The sequence below is a fragment of the Cottoperca gobio genome, chromosome 24 (assembly GCF_900634415.1).
Source record: "Cottoperca gobio chromosome 24, fCotGob3.1, whole genome shotgun sequence".
Lineage (NCBI taxonomy): Eukaryota > Metazoa > Chordata > Actinopteri > Perciformes > Bovichtidae > Cottoperca > Cottoperca gobio.
Genome location: NC_041378.1, coordinates 14,227,143 through 14,251,712, shown reverse-complemented (window position 1 = coordinate 14,251,712; position 24,570 = coordinate 14,227,143). Strand labels below are relative to the sequence as shown.

The 24,570-nt window shown below is 42.0% G+C and overlaps 1 protein-coding gene across 1 annotated transcript in view; it reads right to left on the bottom strand.

Moving 5' to 3' along the window:
* Positions 1-24,570, bottom strand: part of klhl29 (kelch like family member 29) — a 199,232-nt gene that overhangs the window by 9,283 nt on the left and 165,379 nt on the right. The window contains 1 exon segment of the mRNA XM_029462893.1: positions 4,816-5,009. Coding sequence (XP_029318753.1) covers positions 4,816-5,009 — 194 coding nt within the window.

Sequence of the window (24,570 nt, the reverse complement as noted above, 5' to 3'; positions counted from 1 at the left end):
TCCCTGGCGTCCACCAGTCGATGGAGATCTGTCTGTCAGTGCGGGGTTGAATGCCGACTGAATACTGGAAGGAGCCGGGTGGAGAATGGTGTGTGTGTGTGGGTGTGTGTTATTCCATATGGATGTGAGATAGTAAGTGATTTCTTAAATGTGTTTTTAAAGAGTCACTTTACCCAAATGATATAAAGAAACAAAGATCTTCTCACTAAACTTTAAGGGTTTCTAACAATGTAGATAGTTTTTAAAGGCCCTGAAGTTTGACATCTCTGTATTATTTTTCTGTAATCTTTTCAGTAGTTTGAAGCGGTAAGGGCTTCATTCAGAAAAAGAGGTGACGTAATCTACTTCACCAATTTAGCAACATTTGAATATGATGACTTTTAATGAGTTGCTTTAGCAACTGTCAATCAAATCTGATCAAACCACACCCACACAGTCCTGTTGAAGGAGGTAGAAGCTTTTGAGCATCAAATAACACCTAAACTTTGCTTGTTGCTTATTTATTCATAAATATGTAATGTTATAGAGCAATATTTTAGAGCTTTATTGGGCTTTTAATATCTGTGTCCACCATGATATAATGGAATTAAAAACAAATCACATCTCCTCATTCATTATTCAGTATTCCAGAATCAGTGCCCCAAATACTCCATAGCACACGCTGTGAACAGTTTTTGTAGGGACCTATTCTTCTTTTATCATTTATCTATCATTAGTAGAAATGAGTTAATAAAAGGCAGAGGACAAAAGCCCAGAAAGGACTCCTATCAATTATGACATAAAATAAAAGACTAAGAGTGTACAGCCATGCTAAAGGCTCTGTGCTTGGAGCTATATTCTAATGTCAGCATGCTATGAAAACCTAAAGACAAGGTCTGCACACTGTAGCTCCCTTTATTATTTAGTCATTTAAAGTATTTGGTCATACTAACTAAAGTACTGAACAAATTGAAATGATGTCTTGACGGCTAGAAGGTTGGCCGAAAGAAACACAAGTCATCCTGAGGGGAACATGGATGTTATGGCAATCCGTGCAATAGTTGTTGAGATATGTCTGGACGCGTTGGACCGACAAACCAACATTTCCTTACCTCGAGCCATGCAGCTACCACGGCCAAAAAAACATGTTCTGCAATCAAACGAGGAAATAACAATAAGTTAGGAGCAGTGTTTCTAATTAAAGATTGACATCTGCTTTGTTTGAGAAGATGACGATAGTAAGACTTTGTCTTTTAAGTTCGTTTTTAAATAAAGACGTGAAATGATGCTGAAGTGTCGACTCTATGTAATGTATGAAAAAGTACATATCTAAAAAAATATGAGAAAATCTCCTCATGCTACACTGCCATACTGTGTGTCGCAGTATGAAAAGCATGGCCGAATCACAGAGGATTATGGACTTTCCAGAAATGTCATTTTTCAATGCACAAACAAAGTTCCTTTCACCTCCGCTGTGCTGGAGTGCAGGTAGAGAGAGATATCTCAAAACCTTGACATTATGGTTGTTTGGGTGAACTGACCTTTTAAGGAAAATCATAAATAGTTTACTGCATGTGAGGAGCATCAATTATGCTCCCATGTTTCAGTACATATACTGCTCAGTAGATATTGACGACAAAGGAGGATCAGCAGAGACCATGCATCTCGATAGACTTATTCCAGGGACAATTTCTGGCACAAGGAATAATATTTTTCACTCTGCAAGAGATGGGAAGTCAGTCCTGATAAGTGTTTGTGAAACCCATTTGCAGTTCATGCGGGAGATGGTCCATGCAGAGGGAAAACACACACGCACAGACACACAGTCGCAGAAAACGCACACAGCTGTATTTGTGTCAGTCGATAAGACGGTGCTGAGAGACCGCGAGAGACGGAGGGGGTAGGCGTACGGAGGGGGGAGACAGTGGGGGGGGATTGGAGAGAGGGGGGGAGATGAACAGAGAGATTAGAGAGGGAGAGTGATAGAGGGAGGCAGAGGGTTGATGGAGAAGCGCTCCCCACTGGCGCACTAAAATCATCGCCAGCCCAATTTCACAGGAAGAACTAAACCTGTCCATTATCCCCCGGCTCGTTGGCTGTCAGACACAGGCTCATCTACACCCTGACAGATGACGGTCGGTCTGTCTGTCCCACAGAGAGATCACACACACACACACACACACACACACACACACACACACACACACACACACACACACTCTAACCTCCTGGCTCGTTACATATTCATGTGCTGTGTACCTGTGCCCCCAGGGATGTATTGTTGATATGAGGTAAGGAGAGGCTGTATGTTTCTGCATCTCTGTGTGCATGTGTGTGTTTCTCACCAGACTTTTCTCTTATTCCTCCTCTGCCAGCTGCTCTTTCAGCCCTGTAATACCATTGCGCTCTCGCCCCAAACACTCGCGTTTACATAATCAGAATTTAGCTCGCAGTAGTCTCGCTCTGAATAGGCTGTAATAATGGAAAGAAAGTAACTGGGCATCAGTGCTGAGGAAAGTGCCTCCACGCTAGTGCTTTAATGACACAAGAACAACTCGGTGTCAGGAAACATTTGAATTCAAATACATTTTTGACCCAGTGTTTCTCTTCAATGCTTGTGCTCTTGTGAGTGTTGCCTGCAGCAAAAGTATGAAGAAAAAGAAAGAGAAAAGATTATTCGATTTCTTTAAAAGCTTCATTTAGATAGCTCTATGACTTGAGAATCCATAATTTGCAAACATTTTAGATGGGATAACCCAGCATGGAATATAGAATTTATATTTATGTTGAAAATGAAGTAATTAATGAAAATATTCATTTCTGTTGCAGCTTTGAAGGAATAGTTTTAACATTCTGGGAAATAAGCACTTTCTGGTGGAGTGTTAGTTAAAAAGATTGATACCATTCTCATATCTGGCAATTACATATAAGGCTACACCCAGCAGCATTAGCTTAGCTTAGCATAAAGAAAGACAAGGAAACCGCTAGCTGGCTCTGTCCAAAGCCCAATTTCTTATTTTTAAATCAGAAGAAAAAGTGTAAAAATGACAATTGTCCTGGAGTCTCAACTAGTTACCTGAGAACAGCTCCTAGCCAAGAAATACCCGGGCATATAAACCTCATAAAATTACATATTGTTGTTTTTACCTTTTGGCTTTTGTACAGACTAAACAAACAAGATATAACATGTTATTTAGTGAGCTTAAGATGCGCTGGCAGGTGGATTGTGTTACCATCACACAGAGCTTTTAGCCTTTAAGCTAAGCTAAGCTAACCGTCTCCTGGATCCAGTTTCATATTTAACCGACAGACATGTAACTCTTAACAAGTAAGCAAATAAGCATGTTTCCCATAATGTCAAAAAAAATTCTGAAACACAAGAAATTTTGGGTTGGGTTTAAACTTTGTATGTGTTTGTGTGTGTAATAGTGTTCAGGCCCAAATGTTAACCGGAAGGATATTTTTCAATCAATAGCAATAATCTCTGTGAGGCACCTTTAAAGTATATAGTTTTGTGGAAGAAAAACGTGCCTGTTGATAAAATCTTTGAACTGGGAACACAGCTGTCAGTGTTTTGAATCATGCAGGGTCGTACACTGTGTGTTTTTCCTGCTACCTTGGAGTTATGGCAGCTTACTTAAAGTGTTTCTTCTGATGCTGCGTCATTTACAGGTCCATGGTGGCTCTGACTGGAGTGTGGCTGCAGGTTTGTGCGGTGAATAACTACAGACAGGCCAATAACATGTTAGAATCGTTTGTCTTGTCATTAAAATGATAGAGCATATAACACGGGAATAATGGAAAATAGAGTGGGACGGAAAAAATGATAAGGAGAAAACAACAGGGATAGGTTACACTGACCCCTGAATTTGCTGTTGCCATGAGTGTAGGCCAACATTTTGATGGAAATAAACTCTAATATCGAAGACAAAGATCACATTTGTAGAAGGTTTACTTCCATTTACTTTTTCAAAATGTTGGGTTGTTTTGTGTCTTTCATAAAAGTTGGCTTTCAACTCCAACTAAACGCACGGGAGACATTGATACATTGATCCACGATATAAAAAAGACCAACGTGTCAACATGGGATGTCCAGACTTGCGTACAGTGAAGGGTACAAAGTGCAAAGAGGACTTGAAACACCCACCAATGATTCTGCCTCATGAAGTCTTCTACTGTTTCAAATGGCAATCGGGAGTTCATGGTTTGAGCAGGAGAAGTCGAGCACATGATGCGGAAGCTATTCAAGTGGGTAGCTGTGAGAACACTGTTGCTAGGCAACCTGAGAACCATAATGGAGGCCCAAAAACTCTTTAACGAGATAGTCAATGACCAAGGATTAGAAGAACACATGCATATAAATGTGTACAGTAATGTTGCAATATGTGCCTTTTCCCAGTGTTACGTTACTAATAAAAAGCAAACATTAATATTCATGGGTTTTCTCCCACTGGTGAGTGGTTAAATAATTATGTTTTTATTCTGATAGTTTAAAAATATTCTGCTTCATCATTTTACTCTGTAGCACTTTGAGTTTTGATTATTCAAATGAAAAGTGCGCTTATAAATAAAATGTATTATTATTATTATTATTATTATTAATTCCAAAGACGAAAGTATAAGGAAGAAAGAGAAACCACGCATTTGGAAATATCAACCAGGCACACACTGGTTTAAAAGGAAACAACAGCTCTGGTATCACACAAAAGTCTTTCTGGTATCACACAAAAGGAGGCATCACGTCCCCTGAGGACAATTCTACACTGTGTGTGAGCTGTTGTGTGAAACCACATTTATGGAAAACAAAAAAACTGTGGGTGTTGTCACCTGTCTTACCTATCATGGGTGATTCAATGAAGCTCCAGGTGTTGCTCTGCGGTACGTAAGACTGGAGGACTCCCGCCGAGCGCCCGGCCTCGTTCACACCTCCGAAAACGTAGACCTTTCCTCCGCACACCGTGGCTGCCGCAGAATGGACCGGCTTAGGAAGAGGAGAAACTGTCTCCCACTGGTTGGTGACAGTGTCGTACCTGGAGTGAACATAAAAGAGGATTTATTGTTTTAGATGTTTTGGGGATTTGTACACCATTATAGTCATTTCAACCTTGGGCAAAATAAATCCAGAGAAAAAGCAGGTCAAGGTTCGAACTTCCCAGATTCACGATGGGGAGTCTCTAAATGACCTAATGATTCATAAACTATTCTAACATGCATTCAGTCAAACAAACATCAATAGTATACAGAGACTCTGATATGAAAGTTTCCACTGCTCTGAAATCGCTGTGAAGCGCTCATTTTGGCTGCAGGGCTGACAGATATAATTAGCAGAATGTCTACACCACCAGGGAAGAAGAAAAAGACCAACCATTACGTACAATGACAGCAATTAAAGCAATTACACAAAGCAACATATGTTGGGAGCTACAAACTATTAGTCTCAAGAGTTGGGCTGTGTGTCAGCGCTAAGCTTTGGACCTTTCTCACTGAGCCCTCTTTGGCAAAGACTTCAGCGGCGAGTCTAAAACTCAGCCGACCCAAACCGGCACAAATAGATGAAAGGGCCTGACACAATGGGCTGCATGACAACAAGACACTGGCTTATGCGACTGTGCCCTTGTTAGAGGTTGAGTGTGTGTTTATATGTATATTTCTTAAATTTGCATTTGTGTTTGGTGTGCATCCGGCATGTGTTTTGACGTGTGTTTGTGTGCGTGTTTCTTGCCTCCATTAGCGCAGAGTGTTAGCAGTCTAATCCCGTGTCCATGGGCCACTGATCAAAGCAGCCGCGCCGACAGCCTTCTAGCCAGAGAAGGCTTCATTAAAGAGCCGCAAACGTATCCCGGGTCTATGATTAAAACACACATCCATTCAAACTAAAGCAAGCCTTCCTAATCAAGGTGTCTCTTTCTTATTAAAGAAAAAAATACATTTACATGAAAAACTATAACCAAAGTCCCCCAGGACAACAAACCTTACATATCAGACATTGACTGCTCAGAAAATTAGACTCCCATACTGTCACTATAAGGCAATTAAAGACTGAATTTTTAAAGACCTTCTTTGGGCATTTTGGCTAGCTTTAGAGAGCCTACAGGTGTCTACTTTCTCATCTGACGTACCCGTCAAAGACATACAGGTGTGCAAAGATATCTTTTTTTAGTCTATGAATGCTTTACTGCTGCAATTTAAAAAGACGCCTGGAAGCTTTGTTTGCATTCACCTTCCTGAGAGAAGGCCGTTAGATAGAAGTGCGAGAGGAGACGAGTGAATTAGCCTTCGGGAACATTCTCTCTGGGGGTCTGATAATGTTCTTGGCAAAACCTGCTGAGAGCATGGGTTTAAAATCGACTGGCAGTCTGAGAAAGCGGTGACACAAGGCACTCTGGGAGAGGTGGACTCGAAACACTCCAGAGTGCCAATTAGCACTGTTTAAACAAGGACACACACACACACACACACACACACACACACACACACACACACACACACACACACACACACACACACAGATAAGTTGAGTAACCGAGCCCTGCCGAGATAGAAGGACTAACACGTGCCTCATTCTCTAACAGATGTAATTACCCATTGGACCACATCAGGGGGAGGTTCATAAATTTAAGGGTCAGACACAGCTGAGTGAAGCTGATTATGGGATGGAAAACAAAGACTACTACAAACAGCTGGTTATGATGATGATTAAAAGATCCTAAACCCTGAATTCACATTTTTACTGTTAAAGTTAGCCAACCTGGTCAGATGACATTGTGCTCATGTGACAGATCAAGAAAATAGGTTTTCAAGAGCCATTAGTGTTAACATGGCACAGCTGTCATGCATGAAAAAGGGTCAGGAGTTTTGATAAAAAGAAACGTGTGCAGGTCAGAAAAAAACTCAGAGCCTCAGACAATCTCAGAGGTCACGAATCTGATTGAATTCATTACACGTGTGATCCACCATCAAGCATTTAATATGAACCGTGACATTAGGACTGACGCTAAAAGGATTCTCAGAGCGGGTGTATATGGTTTGATTATATCTCCAAGGCAGAGGAACAAGAGGAAGGAGAGAGAGAGAGAGAGAGAGAGAGAGAGAGAGAGAGAGAGAGAGAGAGAGAGAGAGAGAGAGAGAAAATAATCATTGCAAAAACTAAGACTATATCTCTCCTCTTAACTCTGAAGCTCTCTGTCAGACAGAAAGAGCTTTTTCAATGTCACCGTTGCAGTTTATCCATCAACATGTTGCACTGCATCGATTCTTTTTTTCTAAAGTGTTTATATACAAAGACTGATCACTGCATGAAGCCTTGTAATCGGCTGTAGCTCCTGACAGGGCTTGTCTCATCACACAGGGGCAATCATCTTAAAGATGCGACTGCGGGGTTACAGCAGAGCAGACAATGTAGGATTGTGTTCTTTTGTGTGTGGAGAGTGACAGAACAACAGAGAGGAAGGGTACACAGAGATAATGAAGGAAAGACGCCAGACTTTCTACTAGATTTGGTTCTCAGTATCTACTGTAATCAGGATCGAGATAAACATGCTAATTCTCGCGGCACCCACTGCGACTGACATGTCAACAAACCAGAGTTATAATTCCACGCCAGGTGTAAAAGCAACCTGCGTGGTGCGATTGTGCTGTTAAAAGACGACGAGCTAACGTTTCTCTGGCCTTTGTTCTCCACTGACCCATCTGGATAAGACAGGTGAAGTTGAAATGTGCAATCATACCTGCCATGGTTGTTTATGTTGTCAGCAGACAGATTTGCTATCCTCCCACCTGCTTACATGACCTGCATAGTGCACATGAATAATTAGATCCAACCTTATTTTGCCAGTCTGCAACCTACGGTATAGAGTGAGTATGAATAACAGGTGTTAAAATACAAGGGTGGGAGTGGATTTCACATTATCTCAGTGGCATATTCACAGTTAAATCACATATTTATTGATATTTGGTGGCTGGTTTAGTATTCCCCAACAAGACTCATTAAATAGATCAGTAGATATCTAGTTTGGTTCTATATATATTCTATGTTTTAGAGTAGACTTTAAATATTAAATGAATCACCTTTAACGCATGAGTGGTTCTTTTTTTTTTTTTTACTGTCATCAAATCCCACAAAATGACCTTAACCGACAAAGTGTTGCATCACTCAATACTTCCTTCCTCTGTGTTGTGCACTCAGCCACTCATTCAACCTGAAGACATGGATGTAAAGTTTCATTTAAAAGGCTAAGTCATTTCCTTAAACAGCTGGGCACTGTAGTTTTTATCAAAGATTACTTAAACAGGAGTAAATAGCTCATGTGTTTGGAACTATTTCTGGTGGCGGAATAATACACGCACACAAGTGGGTGTTTGCGGCAGCAGGACGACGTTCACCCAAAATAAACTACAGTGTCCGTCTTCATTGTTTTTAAGTAACATGTCGACTAGTGCAACAGTGTGGCTCATTGATGTGTTCTGTTGACAACAGCGGCTTTGATGACACAGGTAATACTTCATATGTATTAATAGAATATGGGCCAGCATTTGTGCATTACCGGTTCCCTCTTCTCAAAGTCACTGGGTTTTTAGAGTGGGAAATAAAGTCTGTAGGCGAGCTCCACCTAAGATTCTCAAGTTTTGTTCTACGACATGAAAATATGTCAGTAAATACCCTCCTTGTTTTGCTTTTACGTATCTTAAAAAATGTGTTTGCTTATCAAGTGGCTCAATGAGAGAGGTTGTCGGGGACATTAAAGGTTCATCAGCCAGCTGTTACTACCGGTGCTGAGATGTACACGCCGGCACTATCCAAGCCGGACCCAAGCCAACATACAAACTATCAAAACATAGCGTTACACGGACCGTACAGCCCCCAGGGCCACAGTAACACACAGATTTCTAAGCCCCACAAGAAGATTATAAGATATTTAGAACGACTCTCAGAGTTTGATGATGGATGAATATAGATTGTATGGACCCAGTAGTCGAGGTGAAATACTGCCCCCTATTAATTTGGAGCAGGTGGCTCAGAATTACACATCAAACCTTTAAACCAGGGGTGTCCAAACTACAGCCTACGGCCCAACTGCAACTACTGTAACTTAAAACATCAAAGTGTCAGATAAAGCTTGTGCTTTAGATTTAGATTGCGGGGAGTTGACGATAACTTTTGCGTTACGGAAGAGCTGCTTGGTTTTAGGAGTCTAAAGGGCATGGGGCCAACATGATTCGAGCACGAGGACTTTACCACAGAACATTTCAAGCTTTCCTGTCTGATGTCGATGCTGAATACGGGGACCCACTCCACAGTTCTGATGTGCGCTGGCTGAGTCTGGAGCCGTTTTATTCCCTGAGATCAGAAATCGATCTGTTTTTTAAAGAGAAGTACCGACCTCTTCATGAGCTGAGTGACCCTCCATGGTTGATAGACCTGGCATTTATAGTTGATCTTACTGGTCACATTACATGGTGTTAAGTGGTGTTCATTTGTGAAGATTATCTTGCTGAAATAAATGTACATTTGAATGTTTGCCACATAGTTTATTTTCTTTGGGAACCAAGGTGAAAAGCAGAGGTAACTGGGCCTTGCACTCAGGGCCAATTAACTCTGGAATGACCTGCTGGAGGAGATTAGCTGAGCTAGCTCTTTATCTCCATTGAAGTCTCTTTTAAAAACACATTATTTTAGATTTCCCTACTTTAGGATTGTTTCTACACGACATCTCAACAGAAAGCTGTTATTCTAAAATCCATTCCTGTCCTCTGGAACATGTGTGTGGACGTGGGCTTAGCCTATGTCACTCAGTGATGACGGCATCACAGACGAGCTGAGAAAATGTGGAGCATAAGCAGATATTGCCCTTGGGCCCTGACTTTCTATCATTAACTAGAAAACATACATCTGAGTCAGAGAGCATAAAAAATGAATGAATGCAGTAAAGCCCCCGTTATGCAGCCTTCTATTGGATTTGCTCGGTGGCATTACACGTCTAAAAGCCTTGTGTGTGTGCCATCTTTTTTTTGTTACACTGTTTATGGAGCAGCTGCATCAAGATGCTATAGAAAAGAGGAGAAAATATAAAAAGCATGAATCAGTAAGTGTGATAATATGAACAGGAAGTCAAGATAGCATTAAACAATGTCTGCACTTTGTTGCATTGGATGTCTGTGAGAGTTGAACTCGTAGAGAAATACTTTGACAAATTTACACATTGTTGACCAAGGTCAGTATCTTGAAGCTGAAAAAATACCCTCCATCTTTTGACCATGACCTACATAGTACATAGACTATCCATGTCTATCTCTCTCGCACCACAACACACAAATGATGCAATCTAACCATGGAGTTCCCGTTCTAATCTAATAAAGGATTTCGGATTCTGAGAAGGCGCCAGAGGCCTCACAGCCGATTTACTAATATGGTTACCTGCAGGGGAGTGTCGATCATGAGTCATGCATTTCTACATACCTCTCTGCCTCTCTCTTTCACACACAAACACACGCATATGCGATAAACTATAATAGATAGGCTGCCAGTCTCCGAGATACTGACAGGTATCCATTTCCCCTGAGATACAAACTACAGCATACATAGAGTGAGAAACGAGAGTGGGGAGTAAGAAGAAAGAAAGAGAAGACGTCTCGCTCAGATAAAAAAAACACTCAGGCTCTATATACCTCAACGCTGACAAAAAGATCCATTAAGTGGCAGAAGAGTGTATCATGCTGCAGCTAAAACCACACTGGAATGCCATGCAAACACTAACTACAGTATCGCACACACTAGCTAATAAAATCCTTGAGATTCAAACAGTGTGTAGTGTAAGATACAGGAAAGACAAAACCTGCATTAAGGTCCAAAACAACAGCATTGTAACCTTTAAAAACAGAGGGCGTGCACTTTAATGCAATGGAAGTTGGTTTGAAAAAAAAGGGAGCAATGCAATAATCGCCCGCAGAGAAGAGATGATGCCGTGGATTCTATCGGAGCAGCATCTCGTGCCCTTCAGTTATAAATTCACATTAATCTCTGCAACACCCCAGTTATCTAGTCACTCACATGAACACTATCTCGCCGTCTCTCATGCATTCTCTTCCTGCTGCCCACACGAACCCTCACATGCACGTGCAACACTTCAACACGGAGCGCTAAAGCTGTGTTAGTCGTGTGGGTACATTTGCAAAATAAACAATGTCCGATTCCTAACAAATGAAAGTATTGAAGAATTTGGTTTTGATCGCATCTAATGTAGTTCACACAGTTCTCACAAATGTTCACTGCACTATTGTAGTGATTGGCTCGACGGATGTCAGTAGGTCGGTCCACCAATTTGGTTCGGACTGAAATATCAACTATTGGACGAAATGACATTACATTTGGTAAAGATATTAATGTCTCCATCATGTTATATTGTAACAAGTGATCCCTTTCATTTTTGAACAAATACCTGCAGAACTAATGACCTTCCCATCAGCCTCAGCTGTATTTAATGTTTAGGGCTTATCAGCAAATGTTAGGATACTAAAGCATCATATATATATACATAAATCTATATACAAATACATATACTGTACATACATACGTATACAAAAACACGTACGTATACATATACACGTATGTACATACACATATACATACACATATATAGATACACATACACATACAGACATATATATATATACACACAGATATACATAAATACACACATATATATATTTTCCCCCTGATTTTCTTTTATATTTATTAGTTTACACTGAGTTTTTCTGTCTCATTTTGTTGTTGACTTCAAAGATGAGTCATATGAGCCTTCACTCACTGAATATGTGAAGAGGTTTGTGCGTTAAGTAACTAAACAATCAGGGATTATAAGGACACCGACAGTCTTTACTTTACAGTTAGACCCAGAGTATGCAAACTCTCTCATCTGGTGTCTAGTGTAATTAAAACAGAAGCTCTTACTATAAACTATATTTGCATGCATCCCTATGTTCGACAGGCCTTTGATATGGAATCTATACGGCCTCGGAACAGGCACAAGGAGAGAGATAGAGAGAGTGCACGTATACGGGAGTGCATCAATCCCTCATAGCCCTCTGTTTCCTGTCAGAAGTAATGAACTGAGGGGTTGTGATTTGGCTTGAGGAAAACAGAGCTACTGTGTGAATCAGCTCCTACCTGGAGGGCATTCAAAACAATTTGCAGACAAATATACACATCATTTGCCAAGAATGTTCATTAGCAGCTAGGTGGCGGGAAATCTCCACAGCATGACAACAAAACTACTCTATAAAGTCCTAGTAAGAAAGAAATGCAGTGGAAATTGTCTGCTGAACTTTCATTTTAAAGCAAATTCTGCTGCACTTTTGTACGGTGCAGGTGGGCTGTTTTGACAAAGAAAGCTGCTGATAGGGACTGTGGATGTTCATTTGAATTCATTCAACTGTGACCTTCTGCTTCTTTGCATATTTGCTAGTATCTCATCGGAAAGGCTTTACTCGCACCTGTGCCAGATCGCTGTGTGGACGGCAGAAGAAAAGGTGCAAAGAAGGGAAATGTGAGGGAAGAGCCGGCGTAAAGAAGAGCAACGGAACACATGGAAAGGAGAGTGGTGATAATATTTTTTTGCATTCATTTGACTGTTTATCAAGTTCAGCAATAGATAGAAGCACAGAGGCGAACGGGAGAGAGGGAGGAGGAGTGAGAGTGGGGGAGAGAGGGAGGAGGAATGAGAGTGGGTGCGAGAGGACGGAGTGAGAGTCTATCTGTGTTGTGTCAGCTGCCATCTGTGTGTTAGAGCACATAACAGAAACTGTGAGGCCTGTGCCCGCACCTCCACTATCACCCTGCTGTCTGTTGGGCACCTCCGCTCGCTCAAACACATGTCTCCAAAACACCAATGTCACTCTTTTTCTCAGACTGGCACACGTTTGGCTGCATTTTGCAAACACTTGGACACATGCACACATACACTACCCGTAGCAGACAACTACTTTCAATCCACGCTGTGTGTGTGGATATAAGTGAACCCATCTCATACATTTGAGTGTACTGTACTGTATCTTTATCTCTGCATTTTCTCAGCAAATGTGTCCTTCTTTGAGTGAATATCTGTATTTCTGAATAAAATAATATCTGTATTTCTGAATAAAATAATATCTGTATTTCTGAATAAATGACACCAAACCCTGACTAGAAAGGACTTTCTTTTTTGTGGTTTGTGCCGGTACTCAAAGCCCATTGTAGCTGCACTGAAACTACTGCACCGCTCAGAGTCTGAAGCCATCTGTGTTTGGCCTTGTAGCTGCCAATAACACCCTTACAGTAATAGCTGCCAATAACCTAATAGTCTTTTTGTTCTTAATGCAATAAGTCGATAATGTAACTTACCAATTTTTACCAACATTTCTGAACAAATAACATAATAAATGTTTGCGCATAATGCAATCAGCTATTACATTACTGATTGCTTGTTACCTCATTAGCTTGGTTAAAAAAAAAAACTAAATCATTTAGTAACTGGCAATAATTTATTGTTAATAGTTTTCTCAGAGTTTGGACTAAGATTGAGGGGTCAGGAATTTGAGCAAGGAAGTCTGTGACTTGATGAATAAAAAAACTTAAACATTGTAATAACCTATTACATTATATACAATATGTTATTACATTATTGGTAACATTATTAACTGTTATTATATCAAGCACGGGAAAGTTAGTTATTGGCATCAGTTATTACATTATTGGCAGCTACAAACCCCTTTTTTGTTTAGTTTTCTAATAGTAAGATAATGTAATGCAATGCGATGGTAAGTTGTTGTTAAGCTTCTAATTATGGCCTTGGTGTTTATTGCATGAGCAGTAGATAACAGTAAACAGGTATATTGTAGGTGAACAACGATAATAGAGAAGTATTGTAGATCTTTTATGATCTCAGTGTTGAATCAAATATACAATTTGACTGTTGTACTTGATGTTCTTTTGTGGTCAAATGTGGCAGGAGTAACACAAATAAATTCACCTTTTGCCACGCTCTATTTCACAAATGACAGCGGTGCGCAAATTGTTGAGATGTAGAGATGAAAACAAAATAAGCAGCTTTGTGACAACTAAATTGAACTCGTTTGTATGCACCTCTGTTCCCCGTGTTGATGTTCTCTGCATGTGACAGCTGTTAGTACCTGTGTTCTCTCTCCCCAGGTTGCTAATCAATGTCTGACGGTGAAATCTAGCGAGTCCTACCTTGCGGAGAAGGGGTTCAGCGATGCTCAGAAATGTAAATGTTTGGGTAATTGCATCCTATTGGAAGCGCATCAGTTTGCTGACATGCTTGCAGCTTCATCTGGGGAATGTGGAAAAGACACAACAGTTGTCGCTTTTTCATTTTAACATATGGCATGAGTTGCTGTACTCTCCTTGTATTATATTATACTTTAGAGTTAGTAGTATGTAGTTTAGAGTGAGATTATCCTAACCTGCTGTAGCTAACGTTATTCTAGTTAGAGGCTCATTTAGTGAAATGTAATCTAAAATCTTTACATTGAGTTAAGGTCATTATTATAAACAGCAGAGCAATATGTGAAAATTACATTTTTGTAATGTTTTGGTTTGTTTCATTTGAGGGATTGTGAAGAGGTAAAGGTATCCAAGTATCTTTGCAAAAACAGCAAAGATTCGACTAAAGTCAGAAGAATAAACAGAAACTTCTGTCCCTTTATGACCACCGATCATCAGCCACTGATTTAACCTTTGACACACTTCCACATCCATGTGTACAGTACAAATCCCACTCATTCCACTCAAGGGCAGAGTCATTTTGTTTGTTACTTGCTCATTCACACACCTGACAGATTGTGTATGATGACATCTGGGGACCTGATGGAGTCTCGCTCTCCATATGGACGCCCTCGCAGTGTGATCGTCTGACAGACTGAAGTCAAGGTCAGCCAACAGAGAGATCTCACACACACACACACACACACACACACACACACACACACACCTCGTTAACTCTGATGGATTGCAGCACATTTCAGGCTAATAACAGACATACGTGTTCACACCATGCATACATGCCCACTGCCACACACACAACACTACGGCAGACACACATACAAAGAGAGTTGGACACGGACCTGTCACCTCAGTGTCACCTTCAGCTAATCCTTACGAGACAGAGAGCTATACATCCGCTGGCCACACAGATTTACCCATAATCCCTGCGAATGAACTCATTCAGAGCAGAAGACTGTTTCCTCAAAGTGTGAGCACATAATCTGTGTGTATACCCACACACACATTCTGTATGTAAGTGCAGATATACTTCACAACACTTATGAAAACTTAAAAAGGCACCTTGAAAGACTATCAGAAGAAGAACTTAGGGAGCCATGACAATAGTGAGTGTGTGCTCTTTTAGTGCGAGTGTGTGTAGACGCAGATTTAATTGGATGGGAATGTCACGTAGGACAGGGGACACGAGTGCTGCCGGTGGTGTAGGTCGTACACCAATTACTGCTCAGAGCTCTTCAAAACGAGCCAGGAGATGGAAGTCTGAGACCTCACTTCATTAACAAAGTAAGCCCTGTGTTGATAGAAGCCATGTAGGGCAGCACTGTGGGATGGTGGGTAGTGGTGGTTGGAGGGGGGGTTAAAATTAAATTGACACCGAAATTGCTGGGGAGACAGTGGCTGCAACCAAAGCTTGAGGTTTGATTGCTTAGTTGTGTTTTTTTTTGTCTCTATAGAAAGCTATGCTACTGTGTTCTGTTGTAAAACAGTGACAATAAAGAGAAATACAATCAGTTTATTAAGTTCCCTGCATACAGGAAGCATTTATGTACAACTAGAAGGGCACAAGCAGAGCTCAGACGTTCACCAATGCCGTTTCTATGAGTGAAACATATGTGTGTATCAGCCCTGTGATTCAGATCCGCTCCACAATGAATAGGTTCTTACCTTGGCCCATGCTACACCCTTCCACCAAGTTTCATGAAAATAGGGCGAGTAGTTTTTCCCAGACAAACAAATCAACAAACCCAACTGAAAACCTAACCTCCTTGGCGGAGGTAATACATTCATTTGCTTTTAATGGATTTTTAAGGGAAAAACTATAAGCAGCTTCATCAATAAATAAGTGACTTAAGAAAATATTGAGAGAAAGAAAGAGGGTCCTATTGGCTCCCCTGAATTGGGCCCATTAATAAATTATTCCCATTTTCACAATACATTAAAATGCTTACTGACGCACGCACGCTCGCAAGTTAAAAATAGCACGATGTCTGCACTTTTCTCGAGTTGATGCGAGCACTTTCACCTTGGGTGCACACACTCACTCACTCACTCACTCACACACACACACACACACACACACACACACACACACACACACACACACACACACACACACACACACACACACACACACACACACACACACACACACTTCTATATATAACAACTAACCCTCCCACCTCCAGTGTCGATCCCTCCCTGGGTGCCAGCGAGGTGTGGTGTCTGGATATTGCGATGGTTTGCCAGGGCTATGCTTTCTAAAGGTCAGTTGTTGCTTCCTCCTGTGGGCCGAAGGCGGACTGACTGCCAGCCATCTCGGCAGCATCTGTCACATCCTAACCACTGATAATTAGCCAGCGACCCACTGCTGCAACCTGCGTGAACCACCGGCGGACTGGGTAGCAGCCTGATGTAAGAGAGAATGTAACTTTTTGTTTTATGCGTGTGTACCTGTGTGTTTTTGAAAGAAAGGGGTGTGAAAGCGATAGAAAGAGAGTAGAACAAGGCACAGAAAGAAGGCGAGAGAAAAATGACTTGCCTGTTGGTAAAGGCTGGAAAGTGTCCAAAGTGCCAGCCCATCGTTTATCAGCAAGGTGGAAGCACATACAGCACCTACTAATCATTACCTGCAGCCTCTCGCCGCCTTTCCCTAATACCATCCTCAGGCACACCTGCCACGGTTTGCACATGTTTCTATAACTCTTTGCATCATCTACCTCTATGTCTCCGAGACCTCAGCGCCCCATTAGGAGACGATGAAGAGGATACAATGTCTTTGCTCGAGCATAACAGACAGATTTGACATCACCGGCCTCGCAGGCCCAAAATACACCGATCACCTGCTGCCCACCTAATCAGTGCTGTGAAGAGATGGAGAGAGCAATGGGACAGAGAGTGCTGAAGAGGTGGGAGATTGTGGTTAAAAGAGGAAACCAGGGGGGAGGATAGAGGGAGGCGAGGAGAGAGAGAGAGAGAAATATGAGAGAGACGTGATGATCTGCCTGATTTGGGAACACTCTCTCAGCCCTGGAGCCTCAAAATCACAGAGAGAGACACAGTAGCTCCTCCGTGTAGCTGGGAAATGACTGTGCATGCACATACAGTGCAGTACATAAAAGTCCACTCTGTGTATACACACTACATATACGCACACATTCATGAAGGCCTGTGTGGTATGTAATGTGCGTCTACATTGCATTACCTCATAAGTGTAATGTAACTTTGACAAAAGATTAATGCAGGCTTATAGATTTTTATATTGTGGGGGAATAAAATGAAACCAATTGATGCTTGGTAGTTAATATACATTCAAAATGTCTAGAACCGTTAGCTGCGATATAATGCAATCAGGATATTTATAACCTACAAAAGGAGAGAGGGAGCAGGTCAGAGAGAGACAAAGATGTGAGAAGTGGAAATGCACAGTGACGTTTCAGCAGGGAGAGGGGTAGCATGGAGGAGTAATGAGGGTGTAGTATGTGAGCGAGTGTGGGGGAGGGATGGTGATGGATGGGGTAGGGTTGTAGGGTGAACCGGTGCCTTGGCAGTGCAGTAGGGGCCAGCGCTGTGAAGTTGGTTAATCCTGAGGAGCAGGAGATTAGCTCCACAGGGGGGGAACCGCCTCGGCAGGGGGGTTCTAGGAGCCCGTTGTCCCAGACAACAGTGCCACGCTGCAGGGGTAGTGGGGCCGGCTATCCACCCCCACCTACCACCCCTTACCCCCCTCCAAGCGAAAATCAGCCCCAGGCACTGTCTGACCTAGTACGTGGAAACAGATCTACACTCCAGTAAAACATAGACACATAAAAGACATGCACAACAGCTCATCACTTCATTATTGGCGTAGAGAGGCTGTAGGGGCTGGGAGAGAAGTGAGTCCATTGGTTCCAGTGTGACTGATTGTGCGGAGCTCACAGGCCCACCTGGGGGCTGTTGCATCTACTCTCTCCTCTCATCTTCTCCCGCCAGCTCTGCGCTGCTAAACTCTTCTTGGCTTGCTGCTCTTCTCTCTCCCTCCCTCTTTCTTAACTCTTTCGCTGCACGGCCCAGACCACCTCGGGCCGCAGAACGGCGGGGCACTCCATTATTATTAGCATCATCGCCCTGCTGATTATTTTCCTCACTGTCTCCAAAAGAGAGTGCTGTTGGGCAGGGAGCTGAAATGGACAAAGAAGGACCTCCGATTCCAAGTTGTTGTGTGTATGTGTGAGAGATGCATGTATACATGTAGGGTGTGTGTTTAAAATACATATGCAATCAGGCAGTAGGATCTGGAGGTGGATGGCATTATGTGTGAGCTGAGTGAGTCTGACTGGACCGGACCGTCCGTAATCTCCTCTTTCTGGCTGCATGACAGCTCCTTTTTGCCTGCAGACAAAGGAGCTGATCCCCGTCAGAGCGCGCTCATACGCGCATCCAGGAGGCAAACCCCTGCCTTTCCACAACTCAAAGAGCACATGCAGCCTCTTCCTTCTTCCGTATGACGAGGGGTCTCTCCCACCCCTGGGGTCCCACAGAAGGCAACCTTTCTCTGGGTGACTGGCAACCCAGCGTGCACACCGCCCACGGACATCAAGTACTTAAGGACTTGTCAGTTCACAGAGCCGCCCACAGAAGACTTCAACTGTGTGCAGCGCGAGGCGTGATGAAACCTCTCGCTGGAAACGCCATCTCGCTGTATGTTCTTGGTCATGGTTGAGCTGATGAAAATTTCCCAGGAGCCATTCAATGCATTCCTCTGCAAGGTCTTCGAGGCATTACGATTCGCCTCCTGCGTCAGACAAAGCCAACATTCTTGAAACCAGCCAATAATGCTGGACAAAAGTTTAATACCACACACAAAGGAAAAAGTTACCCTAACACAAGAAATAGATGGGGGAGAGATGTGTTCAGAGTAGGATAGAGGCATAGGTGCTCAACAACCTTCATGGTGATGGAAATAACATACTTCTGACAACCTTCAATCACTATACAACATTGGTAAAGTGCAGGGACGCTTATACAACAACTAACAATGTTCCAGCTGATGATTCGGGAAAAATAACAACAACAATAACAATAAAGTCTTCTCAACAGATTTTAAAGGCACATATTTATGTACTGCAATTCATAGGATAATTTTAGTATGACAAGCCATAAAACATGCTCTTTGCAAATTGCTCCTTTCTCCTTCAGACTTGTTAGAAAACAGCACACCATCCCTGATGACAAAAGCTAGTTGCTCTACTCATTTTGCCAACAGTCTTCATGCAATATTAACTTGCAATAGAGCTGAGAGGACGCACAAACCTGTGCATCTGTGATTGACACATCATTAGACACACATGAATTATTCAATTTCTGCAATCATATTGGTTTGCCAAAAGGATCAACATGCTGAGGAGCATGCAGGCCTAGGGTACCTGATTGCAAGTTAAAAGCCTTCCGAACACGACTGCTCCCATCCCTAAAAATGTGTCAGTGATTAGGTTAGAGAGCAGGGACAGGAATAAGCCCGCTCAGTCCTTTGAGTGTTGATTTGGACCTCCTGCCGTTCTCAAAGAAAGGCTGCATCCTTAGCTTTGAGATGGCTCTGATTGAAGACATAATTGTGAATGTGGGTGAATTTCACGGTTAGGAGCGTGAAACCCTTAGTGAGATGGATGGAGAGATTTGGAGCGAGGGAGGCAGGAAGGACTGCAAATGAGGAGTCAGGGTGCTGAGAGCCAGAGCAGGAAGGTGAGAGACCTTGGCTGAGGCCGGCTGATATAAGCAGTCGGACACAGACGGACACAGATGGATACACAAATAAACACAAGTGTGTACACACACAGGTGCATACATATGTACATATACTCAATGAACGATGAGAACAGGAACACACAGGTGCACAGAGAAATACAGACGCATACACATTGAAAAAGATTGGCTGGGTGTGTAAACAATCTCCGCATCAATCACTCTATGAGCGGAGCAAATCAAGTCTGGCTGTCGCACCGTTTCATGCCATTCCCCAGCCTTCAGATGCAATCCCCACCAGCCATCTGCATATCAAACAAGGCAGCCATTCAAATACACTGACTAATGATTTCTGAATCTTATTAGCTCTCAATATTACAAATGCACTTCAGACCTGTGCAGTTATTCCTCCTTTTGCAGAGGTGACAAAAAAGGCTTGAGTAACTAGTTCCCTTATCTGCACTGGCCAGGGTTTAGTCCTGCTGTGGACTGGCTGCCTCCCTGTCGGAGTCTCTACTATCTTTTGAGTTTTGGCCCAACAATATGGAGCTGCAGTAGAGCCAACTGAGTCCCACAGCTGAGCCACACCTGCCAAATCTGGTGGTTAGCTACAAAATAAAGGCTCAGCAGTTAATGAGGCTCATTTATCAAAGCAGATATGAACAAATGCCTTCAGAAATGAGCTGAAAGTGATCAACTTAAACTGTTTCAGATTTATGTAACGATGTACCTGCAACCTTTATGGTCTTCTTTTGTTAAAATATGAACTTTTAAATGTATGCAGAAGCAAACTCCAGGCACTCAAGCGTGGGAGTGGGAGCAATGCCAGAGTTATATAACAAGCCACACACATGCATATTAAGTACAAGTGCAAAACATGCCATCTCTTTAACAATGTTTAAATATTTAATTTGGGAATATATTACTATTAAGAGTTTAGTCCATCCATTTCAACAGAAATTCACTGGATTAAATCATAAATTCTGTTACCAAATGATTTCTCCAGCCTTGAGCCTTGCCTTTGTTGTCACCTAATTTCTCCACTGTTTACCTTCCCACGGAGACAATTAACACTTGAGTCACAGAAGTGATGTGGGTTTGTTCAACAGCTCTTGTAGCTCTTACTTTTTAAAGGGAAGGGTTTCTTAAAGTGGTATTGCTCAAAGGTGCCATATGGCTTGAGCATGGGTATTTATGCTTGTAGAACAGTTGGCCACATTATCCAACACTCCTAATGAATACCGTGCTTTCAAAAAGAATATGTTTGATGTGCACAACTCATGTTCATGGCAGTAAATTCTCTACAAAACTTTTACTTTAATTTATGCATAACCGACCACATTAGTCTTGCTTCACAGACTCAACAAACAACAAAGGACTTTCTCCCTAGAGGCATTACGGACTGAATGTCTAAGCCAGTGGTTCCCAAATGGTGTGCCGTGAGACAAATCCCGGTGTGCAGTGGGATTTTTAAACAATTAAGGCCTATCGCATTTAACTGTACACAAGGTTATGAATGATTTTTTATTTACTTCAGTGTTTCTTCCAGGTTTACTGCTCTGCAGGGTGCTGTCTGGGCTGGATGAGGTCTGTGCGTAGCGCAGATTTTTTAAGTTCTCTCCTTACCTTTCCTCCGCTCTGTCTCTGACTGTAGGTGTGTGCGCACGCGTGTGTGTGTGTTTGTTTGTGTGGGGGTTCGGAAGCGGAGCTCCGCCCTTCGCGAAGCAGAGCAGAGGAGAGAATGTAAATATGCAAAGCAACTGAAACGTGCACATAAATGAGATAAATAACATAAGTGTTTAGTTTATTTAATAAAAGAGACCTGTTCAATGTGAAAATTGAGTTGTGAATATAAAGAGAAACACAAAAATGTTTTCAGGGGGGGGGGGAGGAATACTTTATCCGTACTTTGTCCTACACACTTATTTCACAATATAGAAACAATAGGTCTTATATGCTTTGGCCTAAATATAAATAAAACAATCATTAAAAAAAAGAAATCTGTCAAAGCGAAGCCGTTTCAGCCGTTTGCACATGGTGGGAAATATTAGAGAGTGACACATCACAGGGTCTCTGCTCTCTGGTGTGAAGGAGAATAGCTATCTTACAAGGACTAGGCTGAATAAATGTTCACAGAGTGATGACAGTGATACTATGTGTTATAGAGGGGATTTTGCCCGGATATGAACACAGGTGTGCCTTGAGATTTTGGCTTGGTCTTTGGTGTGCCTTGAGATTTTGGCTTGGTCTTTGGTGTGCCTTGAGATTTTGGCTTGGTCTTTGGTGTGCCTTGAGATTTTGGCTTGGTCTTTGGTGTGCCTTGGCCACAGAACGTTTGGGAACCTCTGGTCTAAGCTGACTACAAGCGTATAACATGTTACACATTTTAAATGGAACATTAGGGTGAAGCATTTTTTAAGAGAATTTTGCAGATACAAAACAGATGCAAAATAGTTCCACCTTTATGCCTCAGATGCGGGGGTTTTGTTTCGGCCTGGAATTTGCCTCGAGTATATTGAAAATGTGAACTTAATACAGACCCTATGTACTGTATTAGTAATTTGCTTGCCTACGTTCACAGTGAAATTGTGTAATTGTAAAAGTGAAAAGACACTAGTTCAGATAGTTTTATACATTGTCAATTTGAGTAATGTTATTTTGCTAAAATATGTAGATGCTTAGCATAGTCTACACCTCCTAAAGTTAATTACAAGTTGGAGAGTTCATTATTACATTCATGTAGTTGCATGTATCAATAAATATAATAATATATATTAGTCCTGTTTTAATCTCAATAATGCTCCAGGCGCATATTCCATAACACTGGATGGCAAAAAAACACACACAATCTACTTTTCTCTCATCTCACAGCTGTCACCCTCTTCACATTAAATATAGTTCGATGTTCTAGTCTCCATAAAGTACATGCAGCTCACACTGCCAGCATTTGCCAGTTGATTAATCAACAATTCATCAACAAAGTCGACTGTTATAGTCATTCACAGCAGGTCAACACATTTTCTCAGAATAAAGGTAGACCAATCCAAATCCAAATAACACATTTTAAATGGAAATCTGAAGCAATGAATAATGCATATGTAATCATTATCATAAAAGAAAATGTACACAAAAAGTCTTGGAATTTCAATATAATCAGCGGGAACACCCGTTATCACACATGCATCCCTCCATGTCTGTGCCCTCTCTAAAAGCACAAACCTTCATGTGTTTATGCATTCTGTTCTCACAATAGAGTCTTTGGACTATCTAACTCAATTTTGACTTTCGCACCACGTAGCACTTTCTGAAAAAGACTAAATAAAAGCCTGGGTTGCTTAGAAACAAGCCTGTTGACTGCCCTGACAATTTGCACAAACAGCTTGAGACACCTGTTAGCTTTTACATAAGGCTATTGAATACGACCCTGACCTCGTGTTGTAAGTGTTTTGCTTCAACCACTGCATCAGGCATTCCCTTCCCGACTGTTAAGAGTTCAACTATTTTGTTCGGAGAGTGGGTTATTTCTCCCTAGCCAGTGCAACCTTCGAGAGTGTAGCACTCGGGCAGTAATACCAAGCAGAAGAAGCCTCTGGCAGTTCTTGGAGAGAGGCAAAGTAGGTTAAAATTTTTACTGTGCTGATAATTGAGTCCAGTTGCTGAGGGCCTTGGAGAAGCTTTGTGATTGCACAAAAACGCACACAAGGGCACAGAAGGAGAAACACATACAAACACATCACGCGGTGAAACACAGATTTGTTTGGAGCTGCGAATGCCCTAGATGCAGCGGCAGCTCTCAAATTAAGCAGCTCAGAGACAGAGGAATCAAATGCGTTTCCATTACGGGGCAAATATTCCATCTACCCCCTGTCATAACGACACTGTATGGCAGCATTATGGGGAAATATCAAATTAGGCTGTTTCATTTGGAGTACTGTTGTGCATTGCGAACAGCTTTAGAGATCAATTGAGCTGCTAGGTAATGAGCGGCAGCGGCCTGCTCTAATATACTCAGTAATGTTCTTTTGATTGCTTTGGTTAATCTCGCTCTGCCGTGCAGGCGAGGTAGCCCCCTCTCTATGCTGAAACTTACTCCTTAGTCCAGGTTACAGGGAAGAATAAGAAATGGGGAGCAATGTTACAAAACTCAAGCGATATGAATCAAATCATTAATAAACAAACTTTATTCTAGTTCTATGCCTCTGATAATCCATCATACTCCATGAGTAATCTGTCCATTTCTGATTTTATGCTGAAGAGTTTATACAAATACAGAAAGAAATAAGAAAAAAAGCCCCGACTGAATAGGCCACAGTGGACAACCTTCAAATCAAGTGTTGGTGATGTGATGATGCTGAAGTGCATGAAATCAGACATAGTATACCACTCGGCTCTCTGAAAGCAAATCCTCTCACTCATGCACCACTCAAAAACAAGTAAGAGGCGCTCCGTCGCTCCACAACAACACTCACTGCTGTGACCATTTCATATGCTCCGGCTCAGATTCATTGCTCTGCACCTTTTGCTCTCACAGTAAACGCTAACAAACCTATCCAACCACTTTTGCAATATGCTGCACCGCATTACTGCATGCCACACCA